We start from the raw sequence: 21,598 nt of genomic DNA, 5'->3' as shown, positions 1-21,598 counted from the left end.
ATCAAACGCCATCTTTAACGACCGATCAGCAGAACTTCCGTTCAAATATCCGGCAGACCATTCCCTCACCCTATTTACGCGCAGAAGAGCAGCAGTCATTCACAGCACGCCGTGTTATACGTGCGATTGGATCTCTTTTCTACACTGGAACTACAGCAGCAATGCAGAGGAAGAAAAACCCTCAAGCAGTACGCTCCATACCTCCACACAGACACCAGCTGCGTGGAAAAGTCAGCTCACAGAGCAAGCGGGCACCAGCAACCATGACACCCAGAAGAACGAAAGGATGACGCCATGACGCCACTCTAGGAATGCCCTTTATATAGTCCAAATAAGGCCCGCTACATAATCATGGGGCGGAGTCATGCTTAAAGGGGCACTTCACCACACATGGCCTAATTACCCTTAGGAAAATAGTATTTTGGGACAAAATATTACTATAGAAGTACTACTATAAGACTACTATAGAAATACTATAGCGGCTCTAGGATATTATAGAGGTATTACAGAACATAACATACATAGTTCTGTGATGTTCTGTAATACCTCTATAATATTTTAAAGCTGCTATAGTAATTCTATAGTAGTCTTATCGTACTTCTATAGCAGGGGTGGGCAAACTACGGCCCGCGGGCCACATTCGGCCCGTTAGGCTGTTTAATCCGGCCCGTCGAGTATTTAAAAAATTGTCTTAAGATCGCATTCATTTTGCCTTTTTCTTGCAATACTTTGCATTTTATATATATATATATATACATATATATATATTGCGTTGCATATATTTGACAATCGGAATATCATATACTTTATGCCATAGCTAACAAATGTAAAAAAGGAAAAATTACATAAAAGCAGATAATCGTTCATTCAGCGCTGTTGTTGCTGCGGTGTCACGTAACAAGCAATGAAGCGTCACCATGGAAACCAAACAGACAGCGACTTAAGCGCATAGACTTGTTGCACGTTAATGTTTTATTCCTTTTTTGGAAACTCACTGAGAAAAAATTTTTTTGGTAACCGCTTGCACACCTGTTTAGTTTTTCCTTTGGTTTGTCTGCTATTTAGTTTCTTTCCTCTTCTGGATTTGTGGATGTATCCTGACTGATTCCGTTTACCGACCTTTATCGCCCGGCTTTCGACTACGCTCCCCTGTCTGCCATGTACAGAACCCGGTTTTGTTCATTAAATGTTCTGATCTGCCTTTGCTTTTTTCATGTTTTATTTTATTATACTTAAAATAAATTTGTATAGTCGAATTGTATTTGTAGTGCTTATGAAACGCAGTTTTCGCGTGCATATGATACGCACTTATGGCGTGTAATAGGCACGCACTCCGCACCCCTAATCCTAACCAAGGGGTTTACAGTGCGTAGCATATGCACGCAAAAAAACATTTTTGGCGTATAAATGGCACGAGAAATAAAATTTGTGGTATAGATACACACTTTCATGAGATCGTGTTTCATAATCTGCTACTGGGCCGGCCCTCTGTCAAATTTTAAAACCCAGTGTGGCCCTTGAGCCAAAAAGTTTGCCCACCCGTGTTCTATAGTATGTCCCAAATTACTATAGTATTCCTATAAGATTACTATAATATTTTGTCCCAAAATACTATAAGATTCCTATAGTACTTTTTCGTAAGGGTATGTCCCCCACCGAATCGACTTCATTAGCCTACCACTTACGTTTTGCCAAGATACAATTATAAAATTACTGCAACCTTTAATCTAGCAATATTTATGTTCTATTATGCATTTTCCTTGTTATATGAATAACAGAAATTCATGAAATAATATAGGCTATAGGCAGACACACAGTAATAAGATATTTATTCAAATGTTGATTTTGAAATGAGTGAACATCACCATATGATTTGGAAAAATAAATAAATAAATAAAATTATAAATGAACATTTCTAAAGACAGTTAATCTTTTACATAGAATATCACAAAAATATTAACAACTTGTTTTTTCAACATCTTCAGTGAAAGTGCACACAGTGAACGTTTCAATGGCAAGAACAAAAACAATCTGTGAATGTCCTATTACAGGCGGAAAGGTACAAAAAAGATCTGCAATCTAGCAAGTGCACACGTGATTTCAGCAGCTTTCAGTCCATAATGGCGGACGTGCCTCCGCAGCGCCATCTACAGACTGTTGCCCATAACACAACAGAGTTTCGCCTCTTGGGCTTCTATACTCTTTGGTTAAAAGCTCTGGCAGATGAAGCAACCACAACACACTCCATAGTTTCAATGTTATGTGTACAAATAAAAGCCTTACATGTTTGTGTTTGATTTGTTCATTAAATAGATTAACTTTACCATTAAAGTGTGACAATAAAATATAATATAAGCTTATATGATTCAATAAGATTTAATGTAGGCCTACTCTCTGTCTCTAGGACATTGTCTGATAGGATCATCTAAATGTGCTTATGACACTTGTTACTGATATTGCTTATGTTAGGAATGACAGAAAGGTGATAAAGTTTTTAAAATATTTTTATTAAGAAATAAAAGTTGTTTCACAATGTTGGGGCTGAGTCTATTTCTCCTCTTAGACAGTATTTACCCAGCCTTTGAGAACACTCTTTCACATGGTTCTTCCTTTTTTTGGCTGTTGCCCTTGCTCTAAATACAAACCCTTCACCAAACAACACCAACACCCTATCCCCTCTCCCCTAATCCCACCCTAAACCCAAATACCAACACCAAATTACCTAAAATCACCAAAAGTGCAAAGATTTTACAAAAACAAAAAGACACAACAACAACAAAAAATAATAGCCTAAGTGGCGAAAAATAAATTTTGGTTATTTAAATGTAATATATTGATTAACTTTCAAAGTACAGCACTCTCCTCACAAACCCGTCAACCAGACTGAGGCAACAATGACTCGTTAAATACGATCTTGAGTTCGAGCCTTCTGACACCCAAAGCGAAACGCACACGTGACTGGACAGAAAGTGAGGCTTCAGGTGTGTTGGACATCGGCTGCGGCTGGATGCACCCGATCGGCGAGAGTAGCCGCGTGCAGGCGGGGAGGAGCTGCAAACGGAGACGTGAAGTCGGACACTTTCTGGTTCCCGTAGTTACCGCTCACGTGGTGTTTGCATACTTTACCTGTTTACTTTAAGTGAAATAAATGCAATATTTGCCTAATAATGCACAGATGTTTCAGAGACATTTTCATTCAATACTTTATGTACTGCTTCATACAGCGTCTGTTTGAACAAGAATAAAGTTCAACATAAGCTACTATCAATGAAGTGGAGTCTACGTTTTTTAATCAGTTTTAATTTGATAAACATGACACAATATAACATCGCAACTGCATGAAAAGAGTGTTTACTGTTATAAAAAACTGATTTGAGAGCTTTAGAGGAACTAAAGGTGTTCGAATAAACACGAAACACACGTGATCATTGTCATACAGTGAATCCGGCCAATCGTGGAACAGCTGTGCCGTCATCAGCCCTCGTGCAGCCGCTCTTGAGAAGCTGCGCTGGCTGAGTTAACCGGCATGGCTGACTGCGCTGGCTGAGCTAACCGGTGTTGTACCGAAATCCGACTCCCGACTCGTGGGTGTGGTAGTGTGTCACACATCCACCTTGCTCTGTGATGAAGACCCCTTTGTCTCATGAATGATCTGTATGAAATGGAAAACAAAACTGTAAAAGTGGAACAGTGCTCTGCAAGTTTTTTACGCTTTCAAGTTTCATGTAAGTTGCTATGAAGGCTGGATTACCTTGTCACATCCCGACATCTCTTTATGTTGGTTTTGCTCTCCCCCAAAGGATTCAGGTATAAAGCCCTCCTCTCTTGGGGGATCATGACCTTAATGTGAAATTTTTAGGGTATTAGATCTCACAAGGAACAGCCTAACCACAACACATACAGTATATAAACATAAACAATGTGTAAACAACATGTATTTTTTTATTGCAAAACAACATAAATGTTTTAGGAACATAACTGCATAAAAATACAAATGAGGTCATGAGAAAGTAATAGTACCGTCAGAGTCCAATGGTTGCAGTCATTAATGATCCCAAGGATGTATTTATAGTCCTGGGGATCCAGCTGGAATAATTTAATGTAACATCACATTAATCAAATGTATTTCTATTTTGGAGAGTTGCCAACAGTTTTTACATTAAGCTTCAAGTGAATCAGACTGGCAAAAATTATTATTATACACCTTATATTAAGTACATGTATCACATCATCTTTTGTCATAATGGGCAGTTGGACTCATTTAGGTGTACCATGTCAAAAGATAGTTCTGGTCTCTTTACCTACACTGTAAAAAATAAAATCTTAATAAAATCTTTAAAAAATGGTCAATGCTGTCAGCTACGGCTGCCAAACAAAAAGCGTAAAAATAAAGTTAAATATCCTAATTTAAATGAAGTGCAAAAAAGTTTTACAGAAATGTTCCTTAAATGTTTTACAGTAAAACACTGTTATTTTACAGCTATTTCCTGAATTATTGCGATCAAACACCTTCATTGTAAAAGAATCCCATACAAAAAACAAATGACTGTCAGCAATGGCTGCCATACAAAAACCGTAAAATTCATTACTGTGCAAAATAGTTGAGTCCTAATAAATGCAATTTCAACTATTTCTGAAGTGCTTCTTTTATCAAGAACACCGCTTTCTCTCATAATGCAGTGAAACAGCCCCTGCACGTGAGAATAATTGATTCTCGAGTCATCGATTCACCAATTCAGCACCATCGCCACGGACAGCACATGGTAACGTTGCACTTGCACGCAAGAAGGTATAATAGTTGTATTGTATTGTATCTTCTGTTATAAAGGTGAAGATTGACCTTTCGTTGATTAAAGAAATAAACACAGAATGTTGTAAATAAGCACATAATTAGCACATAATGTTAGGTGTTATGTGTTTTGACTAGCCTACTTTTTGCATTTTGTATAATAATATCTCTAGGTAATGAATATATATTAACAAAATTGCTTTATATATTATATATAAAACATATATAAAATACATATAAAAAGGGCCTAGTTGATTAATTTTGCCTGGGGCCCTCATTCAACAACGACGTCATTTTTGCCGCGCGCACCTACGGGCTCATGCGGACGCGGTGAGTAGGCATATAAACCTAGCTTTAAGCAGCTTCCTAGGTAACTCATGGTTTGAAGAACACACCTAAAAATGATAAACTTTTAGATAAGTTATTCCCTTAAGTTAAGAGTCTTCGTAGCGCGCTAAGTGACGACGTTATCAGGAAATGCAGCCTTGGTCTTTCTTGAGGGTGCTGAAGCACCTGCTAACGTCGCCACCCATGCTCAAACATATTGTGTGGCATTATGTTTTTTTTTTAGTGTGGCCATAACATTATCATTTTAAAGTTTTGTGATTTATATGTATTAGGTGTTCGAGCTGCATTTTCTAAATACTGGGTGACAGTTGAGACCTTGTTAATTACCATGACAACTCGCGCATATTCAGACCAGCTGGAGCTTCAGACAAAAAACGGCTCTGCCTCAGACACCAAAGAGGACAGCAAACCAAGGTTAGTAATATTAATTTTCGTGAAAACTGCAATTATTAAATATACTGAATGTTTACTTTATTTCTAATAATTTAGGATTGGTACAAAAATTGCTTGTAAGCAATGTCACTCAAGACATATGCTACAGTTACTTCAGAAAAACAATTCGATGAATATTGATAAATAATTATACAAATTAAGAGATTACCTTGACAAATATATGCAATGTAAGACCTATATTTTTACCTTATGTCTTTTTATGCATCTATAAGCAAGTTTGAATAAATACGTCATGGAAATGCTTAATGTTAACGTTGCAAATTTTGCCGCCTGTTGATTTTTCCCTCCGCGTTTTAACGTTAATGGTTTGGCATTTTGCTTAAACTGTAATAGATTGAAATTGAAATTCTTGTATTGAAGCTTTTTTGCACTCTACCAATAATACAATTGCTAGATTTTGAGGTGTTTTTTTTTTTTTTTTTTTTGGAAGTAAGGGGCCTTTGAGTTTAGGGACCCGCTGCTCTGCACATTTTGTATGTCTCTCTTATCTGACACACTCAGTTCAGTTCATGGAGTCTCTCCTAATGAGCTGATGATCTGGTTCAGGTGTGTTAAATAAGGTAGACGTACAAAATGTGCAGAGCAGTGGGTCACGGGGACTGGAATTGAGAACCACTATACATTACGCAGGCGTTCTCAACCCTGGTCCTCGAGGGCCACTTTCCTGCAGAGTTTAGCTCCAACCTTGATCAAACTCACCTGTCAGTAGTTATCTCATAATCCTGAAGAGCTTAATTAGTTGGTTCAGGTGTGTTTGATTAGGGTTGGAGCTAAACTCTGCAGGAAAGTGGCCCTCCAGGACCAGGGTTGAGAACGCCTGCATTACAGGGACCATTACATTGAAAGTAATATATGTATTTTAGGTGTGGGTGTGGCATATGTTGAATTTTGATATTTAGGGTCATTGGGTTTGTTTATATGAAAACCACTATCAGAGTGTTAAAGTAACATTGAAGCAGAGTTAGACTTAACGACTTTAAATGCATGAAGGGGATTGCAATGGTCAAAGAAACAGGCATCTAAGGCTATGGAAAGCCTTTTAACATTTAATTACTACTAATAGTCCAGGCAAAGTAACCCATTTTGGAGCCAAAAATAGAATTAATTGTAAAATAATTTTTTTTTAGCATAGATAATTCCTATGAGATGTCCAGAACAACATACAAAAAGTCCTAAGAAATCCTAGTTGAGGAAATATGTTAAATTCTCATCAATCCAAGATGCCAATAACAGGCAACAATACACCCCAGTGGGGCTACTTTTTTCCTTTACTCCTATCAAAATGAAACTTTACACAATGAAAGTAACCATGAAAAGTAAACATTTTTGTATTACAAGTTTCTTTGAAAATTCATTTGAATATGCAAATGAGCTATACACTAATCGAATATGCTATAAAATACACCTGCATAGGCTTAATTTTAGTAGTAACATGTACAGTATACACTCACACAAAATTAGTTACAATCAACTGATTTCACCAGTCCATATTTTAATGCTGTGAAAATCCGACTCCCCCTGTAAAACCCATCTTAATGCAGTTACAATCAAACGCTTTTGTCACCACACAATCTCTAAACCATGATGTGACAGGGGCAGTAGTGTGGTGAGTCTATGACCTTATACACCTGTGCTGGAGAGGGGAGTGTGATTTCACCAGTCCATATTTTAGTGCTGTGAAAATCTGACTCCCCCTGGAAAACCCATCTTAATGCAGTTACAATCAAATGCTTTTGTCACGACACAATCTCTAAACCATGATGTGACAGGGGCAGTAGTGTGGTGAGTCTATGACCTTATACACCTGTGCTGGAGAGGGGAGTGTGATTTCACCAGTCCGTATTTTAGTGCTGTGAGAATCCGACTCCCCCTGGAAAACCCATCTTAATGAAGTTACAATCAAATGCTTTTGTCACCACACAATCTCTAAACCAAGATGTGACAGGGGCAGTAGTGTGGTGAGTAAATGACCTTATACACCTGTGCTGGAGAGGGGAGTGTGATTTCACCAGTCCGTATTTTAGTGCTGTGAAAATCCGACTCCCCCTGGAAAACCCATCTTAATGAAGTTACAATCAAATGCCTTTGTCACCACACAATCTCTCAACCAAGATGTGACAGGGGCAGTAGTGTGCTAGTGTGCTACCCCAGCTATTTTAATTGTAGGCCATATCCATAAGATGTAAAAGTGAAAGAATGAAATAAATAAATAATGCTTTTGGGGGCCCTAATGTGCTGGAAAATAACTATTAATTTATTTTAAAAAATGTCTAAGGTTTTTTTTTTTTTTTTTTACATTCTTAGCTTTAAGTGTCAATTATCACTAATAATGTTTTATTTCTATTTTTAAGACGCAGTTAAGCAAAAAAAAAAAAAAAAAAAAAAAAAGATCATATTATATACAGTATGTATCTGATGAACTCTGAATCGATCTGCCATGTTTTTTTTTTTTTTTTTTTTTTTTTTGTGTTTTTTTTGCATCTTTTATCCACACTAGTTCACTTTCTGTTAATTTATTTAAGTGTAGACAAAGCTTCCATGCATGATCTAGGTGCTTGCTGTGTGAAAAATCGATCGATAAACGGATAAATGGCAAAGGAAGTGCATTTAAACTCGCTTGCGCGTGCACGCGAAGGGGAGTGCGATTTGTCCGGGGAGTCGGATTTCGGTACAACACCGGCATGCACTGCTTTAAGTCAGACGCCGATCGGTCTGCGCAGAGCTGCATGAAGTCGAACAAGCCTTTCGTTTGTCGTCGATCACGTGACTCTAGTAAACCAATACAGACCCCGATACGGAGCTTCACTAGAAATTGTGTCGCTTGTGTGATACGCACATCGAAGCTTCAGTGTCATACGTAACATCACTAACAGGAGGCTGTTGTTTTTTTTTTTTTTATGTCATAATGGTCATTATGTGAGAAAATAATTTGTGTTTGATTTCTCTCATTAATAAATATTTCATTCTCTTTTTTGTTATGGTAAAAAGAGCAAGACAGTCAGAGAACCCCACACAGACTCCCTGGAATGATGCTAAGTCATTAACACAGTATTGCTCACCTTCTTCACTGGGACAGGGAGGGGTAGTTATGGGGAGACTGGGGCGCTGCGGAGTCATCTGTTGTTAAGTCTGCTAAAAGGGCCAGGGACAATGATTTAATATGCTAAACGTTTCCCTGCACTAATTAAATGTTGATGAAATGTAGGCTAACACTAGCCTGCAGCTTGTTAGCTTATTTCACTATGGACAACAGGTTAATACCACTTTCTTGATGAAAAACTGGGTTACAGATTGACACCCTTTCTTTTGTCTTTCCTCTCTCTCTTTCTCTCTTTCCTTTTTTGAAAACCAGATTTTCTTTTACTATGCAACATTGTGGTCTCTGCAGTTTCTGCATCAAACTGTCTACAACCGCGCACGCTAACGCAGGACCAAACCATTTCATGCAGATACAGGGGGGTGGCTGGTCAATATGAAATTTTACTTTTTGATCAATGTGGATATTTAACTTTTATTGCCAAAATAAGTCAAATAAAAAACATCATTCATTGTATTATTATTTGAAATATACTCAATGATGATGGTTTATATAGTGCAGGGATGGGCAACTTCGGTCCTGGAGGGCCACTGTCCTACAGAGTTTAGCTCCAACCCTGAAAAAAAAAATCACCTGCCTGTAATTTTCTAGTAATCCTGAGGACCTTGATTAGCTTGTTCAGGTGTGCTTGATTAGGGTTGGAGCTAAACTCTGTAGGACAGTGGCCCTCCAGAACCGAAGTTGCCCATCCCTGATATAGTGTATAATATAATATATTTTTTAATTAGTTTTTACTTATTTGTAGGGCCCCTGTCATTCAGGGCCCCTGGAATTGTCCTAACTTTTCCCCCCTATACGGCGCCCATGGCTAAATGTAAAGGTAGAAATACATCTAACCATCTTCATCTGCAATAAAGACTATGCTGACGGAAGTAAACGTACAACGCTTCGAGTCAAACAGAAATTCCGTGAAGTCATGTGAAAAGGGCCTATTGGTGCAGGTGTGTGTGTGTGTGTGTGAGCTGAAGACTGTTGCTCGTCCGAAATCAAATACTTCCCTACTATATAGTACCTGAAAAACAGTACATTAACAGGGTCGTGATAGCAATCCGTCTAAATTCTCATCTTTGTTGCTTCTTCTTCTTGTGTGTGCGTGATTTGAACTCAAATAACATCCTGTAGTCCAGTAACTTCTTATGGGAAAAGTTTAATAACAAAATTTCCTGGAAAAATATTCCACGGTCAAAAAACTGCATCGCTTCAATATAGACCCTTTGCAAACACGTGACCACGACCACGTGACGACGCCATGCTGGACGGCAAAATCACTGAACGCGCAGGCTGAGCAGTAGTAGACGAGCGGGAAATTTGATTAGTTTTAAACATATTAAAATAGATAACATTAAACTTCATGGCTTCTTCTATTGAAGAAGTTGTACTACCGTTATCGGTCGAGGTAGAGCATCTGGTAGGTGCTCACAAAGAGCGATATTTGGAGAAGTTGGAGATAGCAGGTTTGGATACCGACCCTTACCTTCTTCATCCCTCGGTTTACACGGACCTCATTAAATCGCAGAGTCTGCTTGACTTCGGCCCACACGATTTGTACCACTATGTGGTAAATGGGGTATCCCCATACACTGGTGCTGATCTGAAAGCTTTTAAAAGTCTGGATGCTTACCAGTTCTTTGTAGCTGGCTGGGTTACAGCTACGCGATGCTACGCTCACGGCGGGGGGAGGTACCTCATAATGGCAAAGGTAAGACATCGATCTATGGTTTATTTTGTATTATTACATGACTTGGTTGAATTCTAAATGTAGAATGCGGTCTGTTATTTCTTGATAAATATTTATATAATACGTAGCTTATGATTTTAGAGGACATGGTCGGCCGTGGCTTTTTAATGGATGCCTGGACGCATCCCAGCTCTGGGAAGTGCAGTCATTAATTATCGATCACACGTTAATCCATGCAGACAGTAAATCACGGTGTGTCTGTGATCCGTAGTAACCACATATAATTGTAACATCTAGACATCTTCTTATCAATGATTAGATTCGCAGTAGCCTATGTTAAGATTCTACCAGTTAATCACAGCAAAGTATTCACAATGTGCATTTATTGTGTCACTGCAGCATTAAACAATAACATCACAATAACATTCATGTAAAAATAAAGTGTGTGGTTGGATTCCTTGTCCTTTAGCCCTCAGCCAAAAAGCTTTTGAATGTAATGTTTATTGTACATTAATTTTGTAGTGACTGACTTTTGAATTACTGTATTTCTCCTCTGATAGCATAACATATTTATTTTATGGTCAGATGTTGTGGCGAGTCTTGCCTGGTACGCTCAGTTTATTCTTGTGTGATTTTAGTAATAAAGAACTCTTTTGTATAATATTCATGTCTCTGTTCCATACTAGTGCAACCAACTTGCGTGCCTTAAGATAAAGTGTATCAATCATTCTCTGTGTGATGTCAGAGTGGCTTAGTCGGTATTCTTAAAGCTGCATTTACTCTATTCTAAGTAGCTAGGCCCTAGTGCCACTAAGTGCGGTTTCCTCTTGCCACATCATCATTTAAAGACATGATTAGAATGGTAAAACATTATGTAGTGAGGTTTGTGATACGTGTAAAACGTCACAATCAGTAAATGAGTGGCCAATGAGCTATCACTCCACCACAGTATATAAGCCTGTTGTTTAAGCCTCTTGTGGTGTGTCATGGTGGAAAGCCCGCCCCTTCCTTTGTGGCTGCGCACTATGAAGGTGTGTTTTTAGCTTAGCTGTTTGATCTCAGCGTTATTTAGTGACATTATGCGATTTTACTAGTTTAGTGTGACGTTTAGCAGAGCTAAATAACCTTGTGTGCCTTTTAATGTGAGATTTTAAAAGATGTGTGTTGTGTTTCACGGTCCTCTCAGTATGCGTTAATCTTTGTACATATTATAATCATTTTAAGCACAGCCCCACCGACTGGTCCAAAAAAGATGACTATTTTTGAGATGACCAACAAATGACTATTTTTGCTTATAACTTATGAAAGATTTGTCCAAAAATCATAAAAGTGTTCTCGTTAGATTTGGGGCGTCATGCAGAGTCGAATGATATCCAATTTTTCCATATGGTCCAAACCCCTCGCTCTTTGAGCCACGCTGCTGCTCTGGGTCCAGTCACATCCTTGTAATTTGTGTTCTTCTTGGTTTTTGTTTAGTTACATTTGATTATTTAGTTTGATTTATTTTCTTTTTAATTTGATCTTTCTTTGTTTCTCTTTTTTTTTTTATAGAAGCTGAGTGCTTCCTGAAGCGGTCTGGTTCTTTGCTGCACATTTGCTTCACCAAGAGTTGTCATTATTGCTGTGTCATTATTTGCAGTGAACTTCATGGGTCTTTTGTGCACCTGGTGCTGTCGAACTGCCCGTTTTCACATGGGAAGCCTCAGCCCCTGAAACGATTGTTTAATTTTCCTTTTTTTTTCAGTTGCTAAGAATCGAGCCACTTGCAACACACATGCTTTACCTGCTTTTTGTTATATTTATTACTTCTAAATAGCAGCTTGGGCTTCCAGCTTTAAAGATGTGACAATGTTCACTTAATATAGCATGTTCTCTCCTACATTATTTCATGACCATAGTGTTTATTTAAGTACTTTTTAATTTCATGGATCATTGAATAAGAGAACAACATAAGTTAAAAGGATATTCACCTTGAGGCACAGGGTCCCTGCCTCAGTGCACTTGCGTCAGTAGAAACGTTGAAGTTCTTCACTGTAGCTTTAGGGCAGGGCAGAGAGTCTTTCTGAAGAAGCCCTGAGATATCTGGATTGGTACACAACATTTATAAAGTGAGACACAATGGAAATATCATTCCTGCCCAATCATCATTCTAATAACGCCAGGTTGCTCTTAATACTGCAGTTGAACTTGTTCTCTGTTACTTCACAAATCCTACCTTGCATGGAGAAGAGAAGTATGAGGTCACCACCCTTGATAAACTCTCTTCTAGTGAGATCATCTTTTGTAAGGATCACAAATGAGGCTGATCCACCCAGAAATACAGACTCATCGTCAGTGTCGAATGTAAATTCAATGTTTCGAGGTCTGTCCCAGTAATAGCTGCCACCTGTTAGAACACAACACAGCTTTTAAAATAACTCTGAAAGCTTACAGATAATAATTTATAATAATAAAATTTTTTGCATATTAACAGATTGCATTAAAGATCTAACCATTATAAGTCAAATCTGGGTCAGTGGTGATGCTTTGCTCAAAGGACATGCGCTTCTGTATGTGTGGATTCTGGTCAAGGATCTGGACGGTTATTTGTCTCCATGGACAAGGCCACTGCAACTGCTCATCATATGCACCAGATACCAAATAAACATCTATTGAAAGTTGATTCCCTGAAATATCTAACACAGCCAGAAAGCGATAACCATCACTGGAGTAATACAGTGGACTCAATAAATATCCAACCCCACTGTCCAGCTGCTTCTCAAAGTCCCTTATCTGCCATGTGAGGGGACACTCGGTCTCTGAAACATTGATATCATCCAGTGAGAATCCTCCACTGGAGTGTCCAGCTCCTTTACGGCCTTCAAACACAACTTGGAAAGATGTATTTGCGTTCAGTGGCACGTGATGCAGCTTCCAGTAATAACCAGGGGTTTCTGCAAGAAATGAAGCGGTCAGTAACACTGAAACACAGGCCTATATGACTTGCAGTCTGTAAAGTTCTGCAGGAAGAGACGGACCTGTGATCTGATCCATAAGTCTGAGAGTTCCTCTGCTGTCTGATTCATCCTGGTACTCTCGGATCCAGATGTTGAGCTGGTCAGACTCATTCCCGCTGTGATAGTAGTAGAACTGCAGGCACTGGACTTTACAGTCTCTTGTAGGGGTCAGTGTCTTGCTCTCCAATCTGGCTGCGTCCCCCTGGCTTCTGCCCTCAGTGCTGAAGTGCATGAAGAAAGACGTTCCTGCAGGCATGAGAACAGGAGTGTGGTTTGGGGAACTGGGTGGTACAGTGACTGCAAATGTGGATGGAAGTGAAGTGCATTTCTTATAATAGATCTCACCATTCTCCTCTTTGCCCAAGTAGCTGTGGTCAGTCACACTGATGCCACTCACTGACTTCACTCTCTGCCAACCATAATCAGCAGCAGGACAGACACTCATCTGACACAGAGATTCATCATCAAAACTACAGTGGGCAAGGAAAGAGATGGAGGAATCTGCAATGCAAACAAACAAACACTGAGACTAAATCAATTCACTACCATTTCAATTCATCACAATGGTCCTTGGTCCCCTAACAAAAAAGAAGTATAATTCAAGTTCATTTTATTAAGTATACTTTGTGTAAAATTACGTGTCTAGTATCTGTAAAGCCGCATTCCATCTTAAAATATATCTAAATGACCTCCTATGCTTTCAATGATAAATTTGAAACAATTAGTTCATGCATTCATGACCTCAAGGCTAGATTATTGTAATGCTCTACTGGGTGGTTGCCCTGCACGCTTAATAAACAAACTACAGCTGGTTCAAAACGCAGCAGCTCGAGTTCTTACTAGAACCAGGAAGTATGACCATATTAGCCCAGTTCTGTCAACACTGCACTGGCTCCCTATTAAACATTGCATACATTTTAAAATATTGCTGATTACTTACAAAGCACTAAATGGTTTAGCTCTGCAGTACTTGAGCGAGCTCTTAACGCATTATACTCCTTCACGTCTATTGTGATCTCAAAATTCCGGCTAGTTGATAATACCTAGAATATCAAAATCAAAATGCGCCTGGACACGCTCACACACACACATGAACGTCCAGAACACAATAAAAGTTCTCTGTTTTCATTTGAAACGGTGTCGTGTTAGCGGCCCCTAAGTTAATAACTAATGATCTTTGCAACAGAAGTGATTCAATCAAAAAGTAACTTTAGCTGGACAATAACTTTATTCTAGAGCTGCTGTAAAGCCAAAACAATCTCTGTTATTTTAGTAGAATTATTTCCTATTTCCTATAGATAGTAGTATTTCCTACTATCACTGTAAAGCTATATAAATTAAGTTGAAGTGACTTGAATATGTAGTAAGTATACTAATATCAATGTACTATTAGTAAACTTGTAAGTGTACTATTTTAATACTGCTTGGGACTAAATCGGCCCACTTGTTAAGTATACATTTAAGTGTACTATAAGTGTGACAGTAGTAAAATTTAAGTGCACAACTAGCTCACAATGTTTCTCATTTGTACTGCATCTGTACTACAAGTGAACTTATAAGTATACTAGTAGTTTACAATTTTAATACACATTGAAGTATTCTCCCAATAAACTACTAGTTTAGTAGTTTTATACTGCAAGTATACTTGTAAGTTTTCTTTATGTGAGCATAACATCATACTTATTTACTATTTATATTTTCTTACTTATAGATGGAAAATCCTTCTTATATAACATCATAAGTATAGTTTAGAATTTATATATTTATTATATTTGCACTTTAAGTATACTACTTTGTTCCTATTTAAGTAAACATTTTTTATTACTTGAAATATATACGTTTAACTGTAAATTTACTCTTTCAGTTTTAAAAAGCATTTTATTCTAGATTCATGCATTTCTTTTTTATCAACACTTGAATGTGGGTAAGTTTAATAAAAAAACAAGATTTTGAGCAAAAGGCGGAGAAAATCAGTGGGATCCCAGATGGGATCCCGAACGATGATTAAAACACAGATGGAGTGGATCGAGTCCATCAACACCCCCAAAGCGTCACAGTCCTGTAGCTCGTCCTGAGTCAACATTTCATTCAGTAACATTAAGTATACATTATGATCCAAGGTGGCGCCGCGGATGGCTGCCTCGGTGTTGAGCTCTCCAGTTGTTACACTGTTTTTGTTAGTTTGTCCTGTTTTATGTTTGTCATACGCTATCAGTTATTCCAGGGACGAACTGCTGAACATTCGGCAGCGCACACCAACTGATCACCAACCAGTTTTTGATTCTTCTGGCGTTTTGCGGAACATTGTCGTCGGTTGCGCCGCTGCACTGTGGAAACAGTATAAGACGCGCAGGCGTGGGAAGCGAGCCGGCGCACTCGTTAAGCTCAGGCAGCGCGAATTCAGAACGGCGCTGCCTAGCATCCATCTGGCGAATGTCCGCTCTCTCCCTAACAAAATGGACGAACTACTTCTGCTCTCACGCAAAAACAAGGACTTTACCAACTCTGCTGCTCTGTGTTTCACGGAAACCTGGCTGAACGAAGCCATTCCGGACAGCGCGTTACATCTACCGGACTTTCAGCTGTTCAGAGCGGATCGCGATATGGAGTCAACGGGGAAAACGCGCGGTGGTGGGACATGCTTTTACATCAACAGAAGGTGGTGTACTGATGTAACTGTGTTAAGGAAGATGTGCTGTCCTGATGTGGAAGTGCTTTTCATTAACTGTAAGCCGTTCTACTCGCCGCGGGAGTTTTCCTCGCTCGTTCTCATCAGTGTTTACATTCCACCGCATGCACACGTGAGTACGGCGCTGCAACAGCTGGCTGATCTGATCACAGAAACAGAACAACAACACCCGGACTCTGTTCTTATCATTCTCGGAGACTTTAATCAGGCAAAACTCACATGTGAGCTGCCTAAATTCAAACAGCACATTACATGCCCCACCAGAGACAATAATATTTTGGACCATTGCTACACCACAACAAAGGATGCATATCGCTCCGTCGCCAGAGCAGCTCTAGGACTTTCCGATCACTGCCTGGTTCATCTTCTACCAACTTACAGGCAAAAACTTAAAACTGCTAAGCCAGTAATAAGGACTGTAAAGAGATGGACCAACGACACAGAGCAGGTCTTACAAGCCTGTTTTGAATGCACTGACTGGAGTGTTTTTGAAGCTGCTGCCAGCGATCTGGACGAGCTCACAGAGACTGTAACATCATACATCAGTTTCTGTGAGGATTTATGCATCCCTACCAGGACTTACTTATCATTCAACAATGATAAACCATGGTTCACACCAAAACTCAGACAGCTTCGTCAGGTCAAAGAAGATGCCTACAGGAGTGGGGATAGGATCTTGTTTAATCAGGCCAGGAACACACTGACAAAGGAGATTGAAGTGGCTAAGAAGAGCTATGCCAAAAAGCTGGAAAACCAGTTTTCCTCCAACGACCCTGCATCAGTGTGGAAAGGCCTGAAAGACATTACCAACTACAAGACATCATCCCCCAGCACCGACAGCAACAAGCATCTTGCGAACGAGCTGAATGTCTTTTACTGTAGATTTGAGACCCCCGATCAGACACCCCACACCCGCCCTGACCATCTCTCTACACAGCCATCAACACCTCCAGTCATCCCCCTCCCCTCTCCCCCTGCACTTCAGATCAGTGAGGATAATGTGCGTCAGATCTTCAGGAAACAGAAGAGAAGGAAAGCACCAGGCCCAGACGGTGTTTCACCAGCCTGTCTGAAAACCTGCGCTGACCAGCTGGCCTCTATCTTCTCACTGATCTTCAACAGATCACTGGAGCAGTGCAAAGTCCCTTTCTGCTTTAAACGCTCCACCATCATCCCAATCCCGAAGAAACCAAAGATCACAGGACTCAATGACTACAGACCTGTTGCCTTAACATCTGTGGCCATGAAGTCATTCGAAAGACTGGTGTTAGCATATCTGAAGGACATCACTGGACCCTTGCTGGACCCCCTGCAGTTTGCCTACAGAGCAAACCGGTCTGTGGATGATGCGGTCAGTATGGGACTGCATTACACCCTGCAACATCTGGACAAACCAGGGACCTATGCAAGGATTCTGTTCGTGGACTTTAGTTCTGCCTTCAACACCATTGTCCCATCACTGCTCCAGACCAAACTGACCCAGCTCTCTGTCCCTAGCTCCGTCTGTCAATGGATCACCAGCTTTCTGACAGACAGACAACAGCTAGTCAGAATGGGCAAAATCACGTCCGACAGCCGCATCATCAGCACCGGTGCTCCACAGGGATGTGTTCTCTCACCACTGCTCTTCTCCCTGTACACAAATGACTGCACCTCTAAAGACCCCTCTGTCAAGCTCCTGAAGTTTGCGGACGACACTACTGTTATCGGACTCATCCGGAACGGTGATGAGTCTGCGTACAGACAGGAGGTGGAGCAGCTGGCTCTTTGGTGCAGTTATAACAACCTGGAGCTGAACACGCTCAAAACAGTGGAGATGATCGTGGACTTCAGGAGAAACCCCCCTGCACTCCCTTCACTCACCATCATGGACAGCACTGTGACTGCAGTAGAGTCATTCAGGTTCCTGGGCACCACCATCTCTCAGGATCTGAAGTGGGACACTCACATAGACTCTATTGTTAAGAAAGGCCAACAGAGACTGTACTTCCTGCGTCAGCTGAGGAAATTCAACCTGCCACAGGAGCTGCTCGTACAGTTCTACTCAGCTGTCATCCAGTCCATCCTCTGCACTTCCATCACCGTCTGGTTCGGCTCTGCAACCAAAACCGACCTCCGTAGACTACAGCGGATAGTTCGGACTGCTGAGCGAATCACTGGCACTACCCTTCCCACACTCAAAGAACTGTACTCATCCAGAGTGAGTAAAAGGGCTCGCAAAATCACTCTGGACCCGTCACACCCAGCACACTTTCTGTTTGAACTGTTACCGTCTGGTCGACGCTACAGAGCACCGAGCACAAAAACAACCAGACACAGGAAAAGTTTCTTTCCCCAGGCCATCTACCTCATGAACACTTAAATGTTCCCCTACTGTGGAACAAACATGTGCAATACTTCCCTCAGACATTTCATTATAGCACCTTATAACTTTACTTTATATATATTTATAATTTATAATCTTTTATTTAAATTTTTTTATTTATACCTATGTTACTTGTCACTTGTCTTGTCACTTTATATTGTATGTGTACTGGAAGCTACTGTCACCAAGACAAATTCCTTGTATGCGCAAGCATACTTGGCAATAAAGCTCTTTCTGATTCTGATTCTGATTCTGATTCTGATTAGGCAGTTTTGATTTGAGCAAACTTGTTTCTGCTTCTTCTTCACCTGTGTTTTGATACAGAGATTCTGTATCAGCGTAACAGCGCCAACATCATATAATAGTGAAAATGATAGCCCACAAGAAACTTACGATCCAAATTGTCTGTGTGCTGCTTTGCTGCAAAGAGGAGAAAAAGAAAAATAGATTATGGTGGAGTAAATACTCACTGCATTTATAGAGTTTGTTGAGCTCAAGCGCATCATATTCACTCATTTCCATTAGTTGTCCGATCACATCTTGAAACTCGGGATTCTTAGTAATGATTGTGGATCCATTACCGTTGCTGAAGGCATTTTGATCAAAATGCATCACAGAGTAATAATCATATGGGGTGTCTTGGGTGATGGACACGTTCTCACTGGATTTATTGAAATAACTCTCATACCCTGAACATAAAGACTAATGCAGTTATTAAAGTGATTAAGTATGTAAAGCATAATTAAAAAAATTATAATAAAATGACATGGCAACCTTTGATGTTTTGATATCTGATTGTCACATAATCATCTCTGTCATATCGTGTCTGCTCATGGTAGAATCCCAGTGCATGGAGAAACTCATGCTCAACAATGGCTTTTATTCCACAGCCATTCCCAATGGAAAGAGTCTGGCCTCCAGGAGATGTGCGTCCGATATATGACCAACACCTGCAAAATTAATCATTCACACAACACACAGTCGGATAAAGCTAGCAGTCTAATTATGTTGTTAAATTATAAGTGTCCAAACTTTTGACTGGTAAATAATAAACTCAGATATTTGACTTTACAGATTCAGTCTAGCATAGGCTACATCAGAAATGTCTGTAATATATTCCTAACCCTTCACGTCTCTCCACAGAGATGTAAAACTCTTCTGCTGCTCTGGGCTTAAAGTCAATACATGATTTCAGTCTGAACTGCTCAAAGGCTCTCAAAATGACTCCTCTGTAATTCATACCTGTAAACACAAACAAAACATAAGTGGAAAACAATATAAAATTTACATTAAAGATTTCAAAGTTGATTGAAGCGTAAGTGAGGAATCTGAAATCTTACTGAGATTTACACTCAGCTCATAGGGGACGGGAATATCCCACCAGGACTGATTCCCTGGACTGGCGCTCGCTTGCCTAGGCTTTAAAGCAGATCATTTCAAGTATCCGGATTTCATTTATATACTGTATAGACTTACCTTCATTTACATATACACAGACTTACCTTCATTATGTCTCCTTCTGTGAGATTTAAACCTAATACCACAAGAGTGTTCAGTTCACAGTAAATATGCTTGAATAAAACATGAGTAAAAGTAATAACTTATCAACAAAAATAGATAAAAGTTATCTTACTGCTTATAAAAATGTATTTGGGTTCTTGAAATGCTATAATAGTTTTACCTTTGTTTATATCCGGAATTCTCTTCCATTTTTTACGAATGGCTTTGAGAAAATTATATTGAAGATTATATTGGGATAAGTATAAGATGATAGTGTTGATGATAATGATAGTGTTGGCAGTAATGAGCAGTTAAAACAGGATATTTCATCCTGGAAACATATTTTAATACATTTACTACAGATTAATGTGACTGTACTGTACTTACCAGTTGGGTTCTGAGAATATAAAAACAAGACAAAGAAAAATAGATTTAGCCTTAAAAATCAACAGCTGTTTATTGCTTTAACAATGACAATGTGGACAATGACTGTCCACTTGTCACGGAACGCACGGCAGCGCCTCCTCCTGGTCTCACTAGGTCCCTCTCTCCTGCATACTAGGACTGCATTTACCTCATTATGATTGCATCCGTTTCACCTGTGCACTCTCAGCTCCCCTTTATCTGGACTGTTCTGTTCTGTTCTCATTTGTGAAGTCTTGTTTTACCAAACCTCTGTCTCAGTTTGTTTCTCTTGCTACTTAGTATTTTGACTTGTTCCCGTGTATTTGAACTTGGACTCTGAACTCGTTTGTGAACCTTTGCTGCCTGCCTCTTGACTACTGCTTGTCTGACTACGATTCTGGATTGCCCCTGTCATCTTTTGAGTTTGATATTATATTTAATAAATATCTGCAAATGGATCCGACCGTCTCTGCCTCTCCGTCACACCACTATCCAACTTACATCTGATGCTTGACCAAGAGCCAAAGCCAAGCTCAGCAGAAGAAAAGCACATACATGCATTGTCACTGGAAATCATAATGAGCACATTTGATTGATAAAATTTCATCTTATCACTTATTAACCTCCAAGCAATTTACATTAAATGTAACAATACATATTTTTAATAATAATTAATGATTAGAAGACCCAAGGAAACTAAAAGAGGGATACATACCAGATTGCAGTCACTAATGAGGCTTTATGAGCTCAAATGTGAAGCGAGAGTCTTTTAAGCGGCAATGCCTAAAACCACCCTGAAACTGACTGGAAAAAACAGCTAGATTGCAAAATTAACATAACAAAAGTGGCAGATTGTTTGCTTTGATTTTGGTCTTTACTTAAAGATTTCAGACTCCAGCATCAATAATAAATATTTTGATATTTTAACTGATAAAAAAATCACTGTAATCCACATATTCACATGGCTGGTTATTTGTTTGTTTGTTCATGCTTGAACAAATGCTTTTATCCAAAGTGACTTACATTTCTTCATGCTTATAATATAATATATTTCTACCTCATACTGTGATCAGAATCCATATCGGATCACAATAGTAAAACATTCGGTGGTGTCTGAAAGTGTATCCATTTTCTCAGCTTAAAACTCAAGGTTCTGTCATGAAACTGATGGCACAGGCTCTGAAATTAAACATCTAAGATGAGTGACTGTTCTTTTACTCCTTACACTGTGCATTATTGTGTGGTCTGCCTTTTAATTCTTAAATTAGCAACAGGACA

At 39.4% G+C, this 21,598-nt stretch overlaps 1 protein-coding gene across 1 annotated transcript; it reads right to left on the bottom strand.

Moving 5' to 3' along the window:
• Positions 1-7,340: 7,340 nt before the first annotated feature.
• Positions 7,341-20,131, bottom strand: LOC307157614 (meprin A subunit beta-like; the record flags this gene model as incomplete). The annotated part of the gene is made up of 12 exons (XM_079869542.1): positions 20,097-20,131; positions 19,918-19,949; positions 19,756-19,834; positions 19,540-19,657; positions 19,190-19,365; positions 18,886-19,104; positions 13,707-13,862; positions 13,383-13,607; positions 12,858-13,298; positions 12,581-12,751; positions 12,336-12,447; positions 7,341-7,473 (listed from the first exon to the last, which is right to left on the bottom strand). Exons 2-12 carry the CDS (start codon positions 19,921-19,923, stop codon positions 7,341-7,343), a joined length of 1,836 nt encoding a protein of 611 aa, XP_079725668.1. The 5' UTR covers positions 19,924-19,949; positions 20,097-20,131.
• Between the last annotated feature and the right edge of the window lie 1,467 nt (positions 20,132-21,598).

This window comes from Squalius cephalus (assembly GCF_949319135.1).
Source record: "Squalius cephalus genome assembly, chromosome: 4".
NCBI lineage: Eukaryota > Metazoa > Chordata > Actinopteri > Cypriniformes > Leuciscidae > Squalius > Squalius cephalus.
Note: the sequence above shows the minus strand (reverse complement) of the source record. Positions and strands in the feature narration are given on the sequence as shown.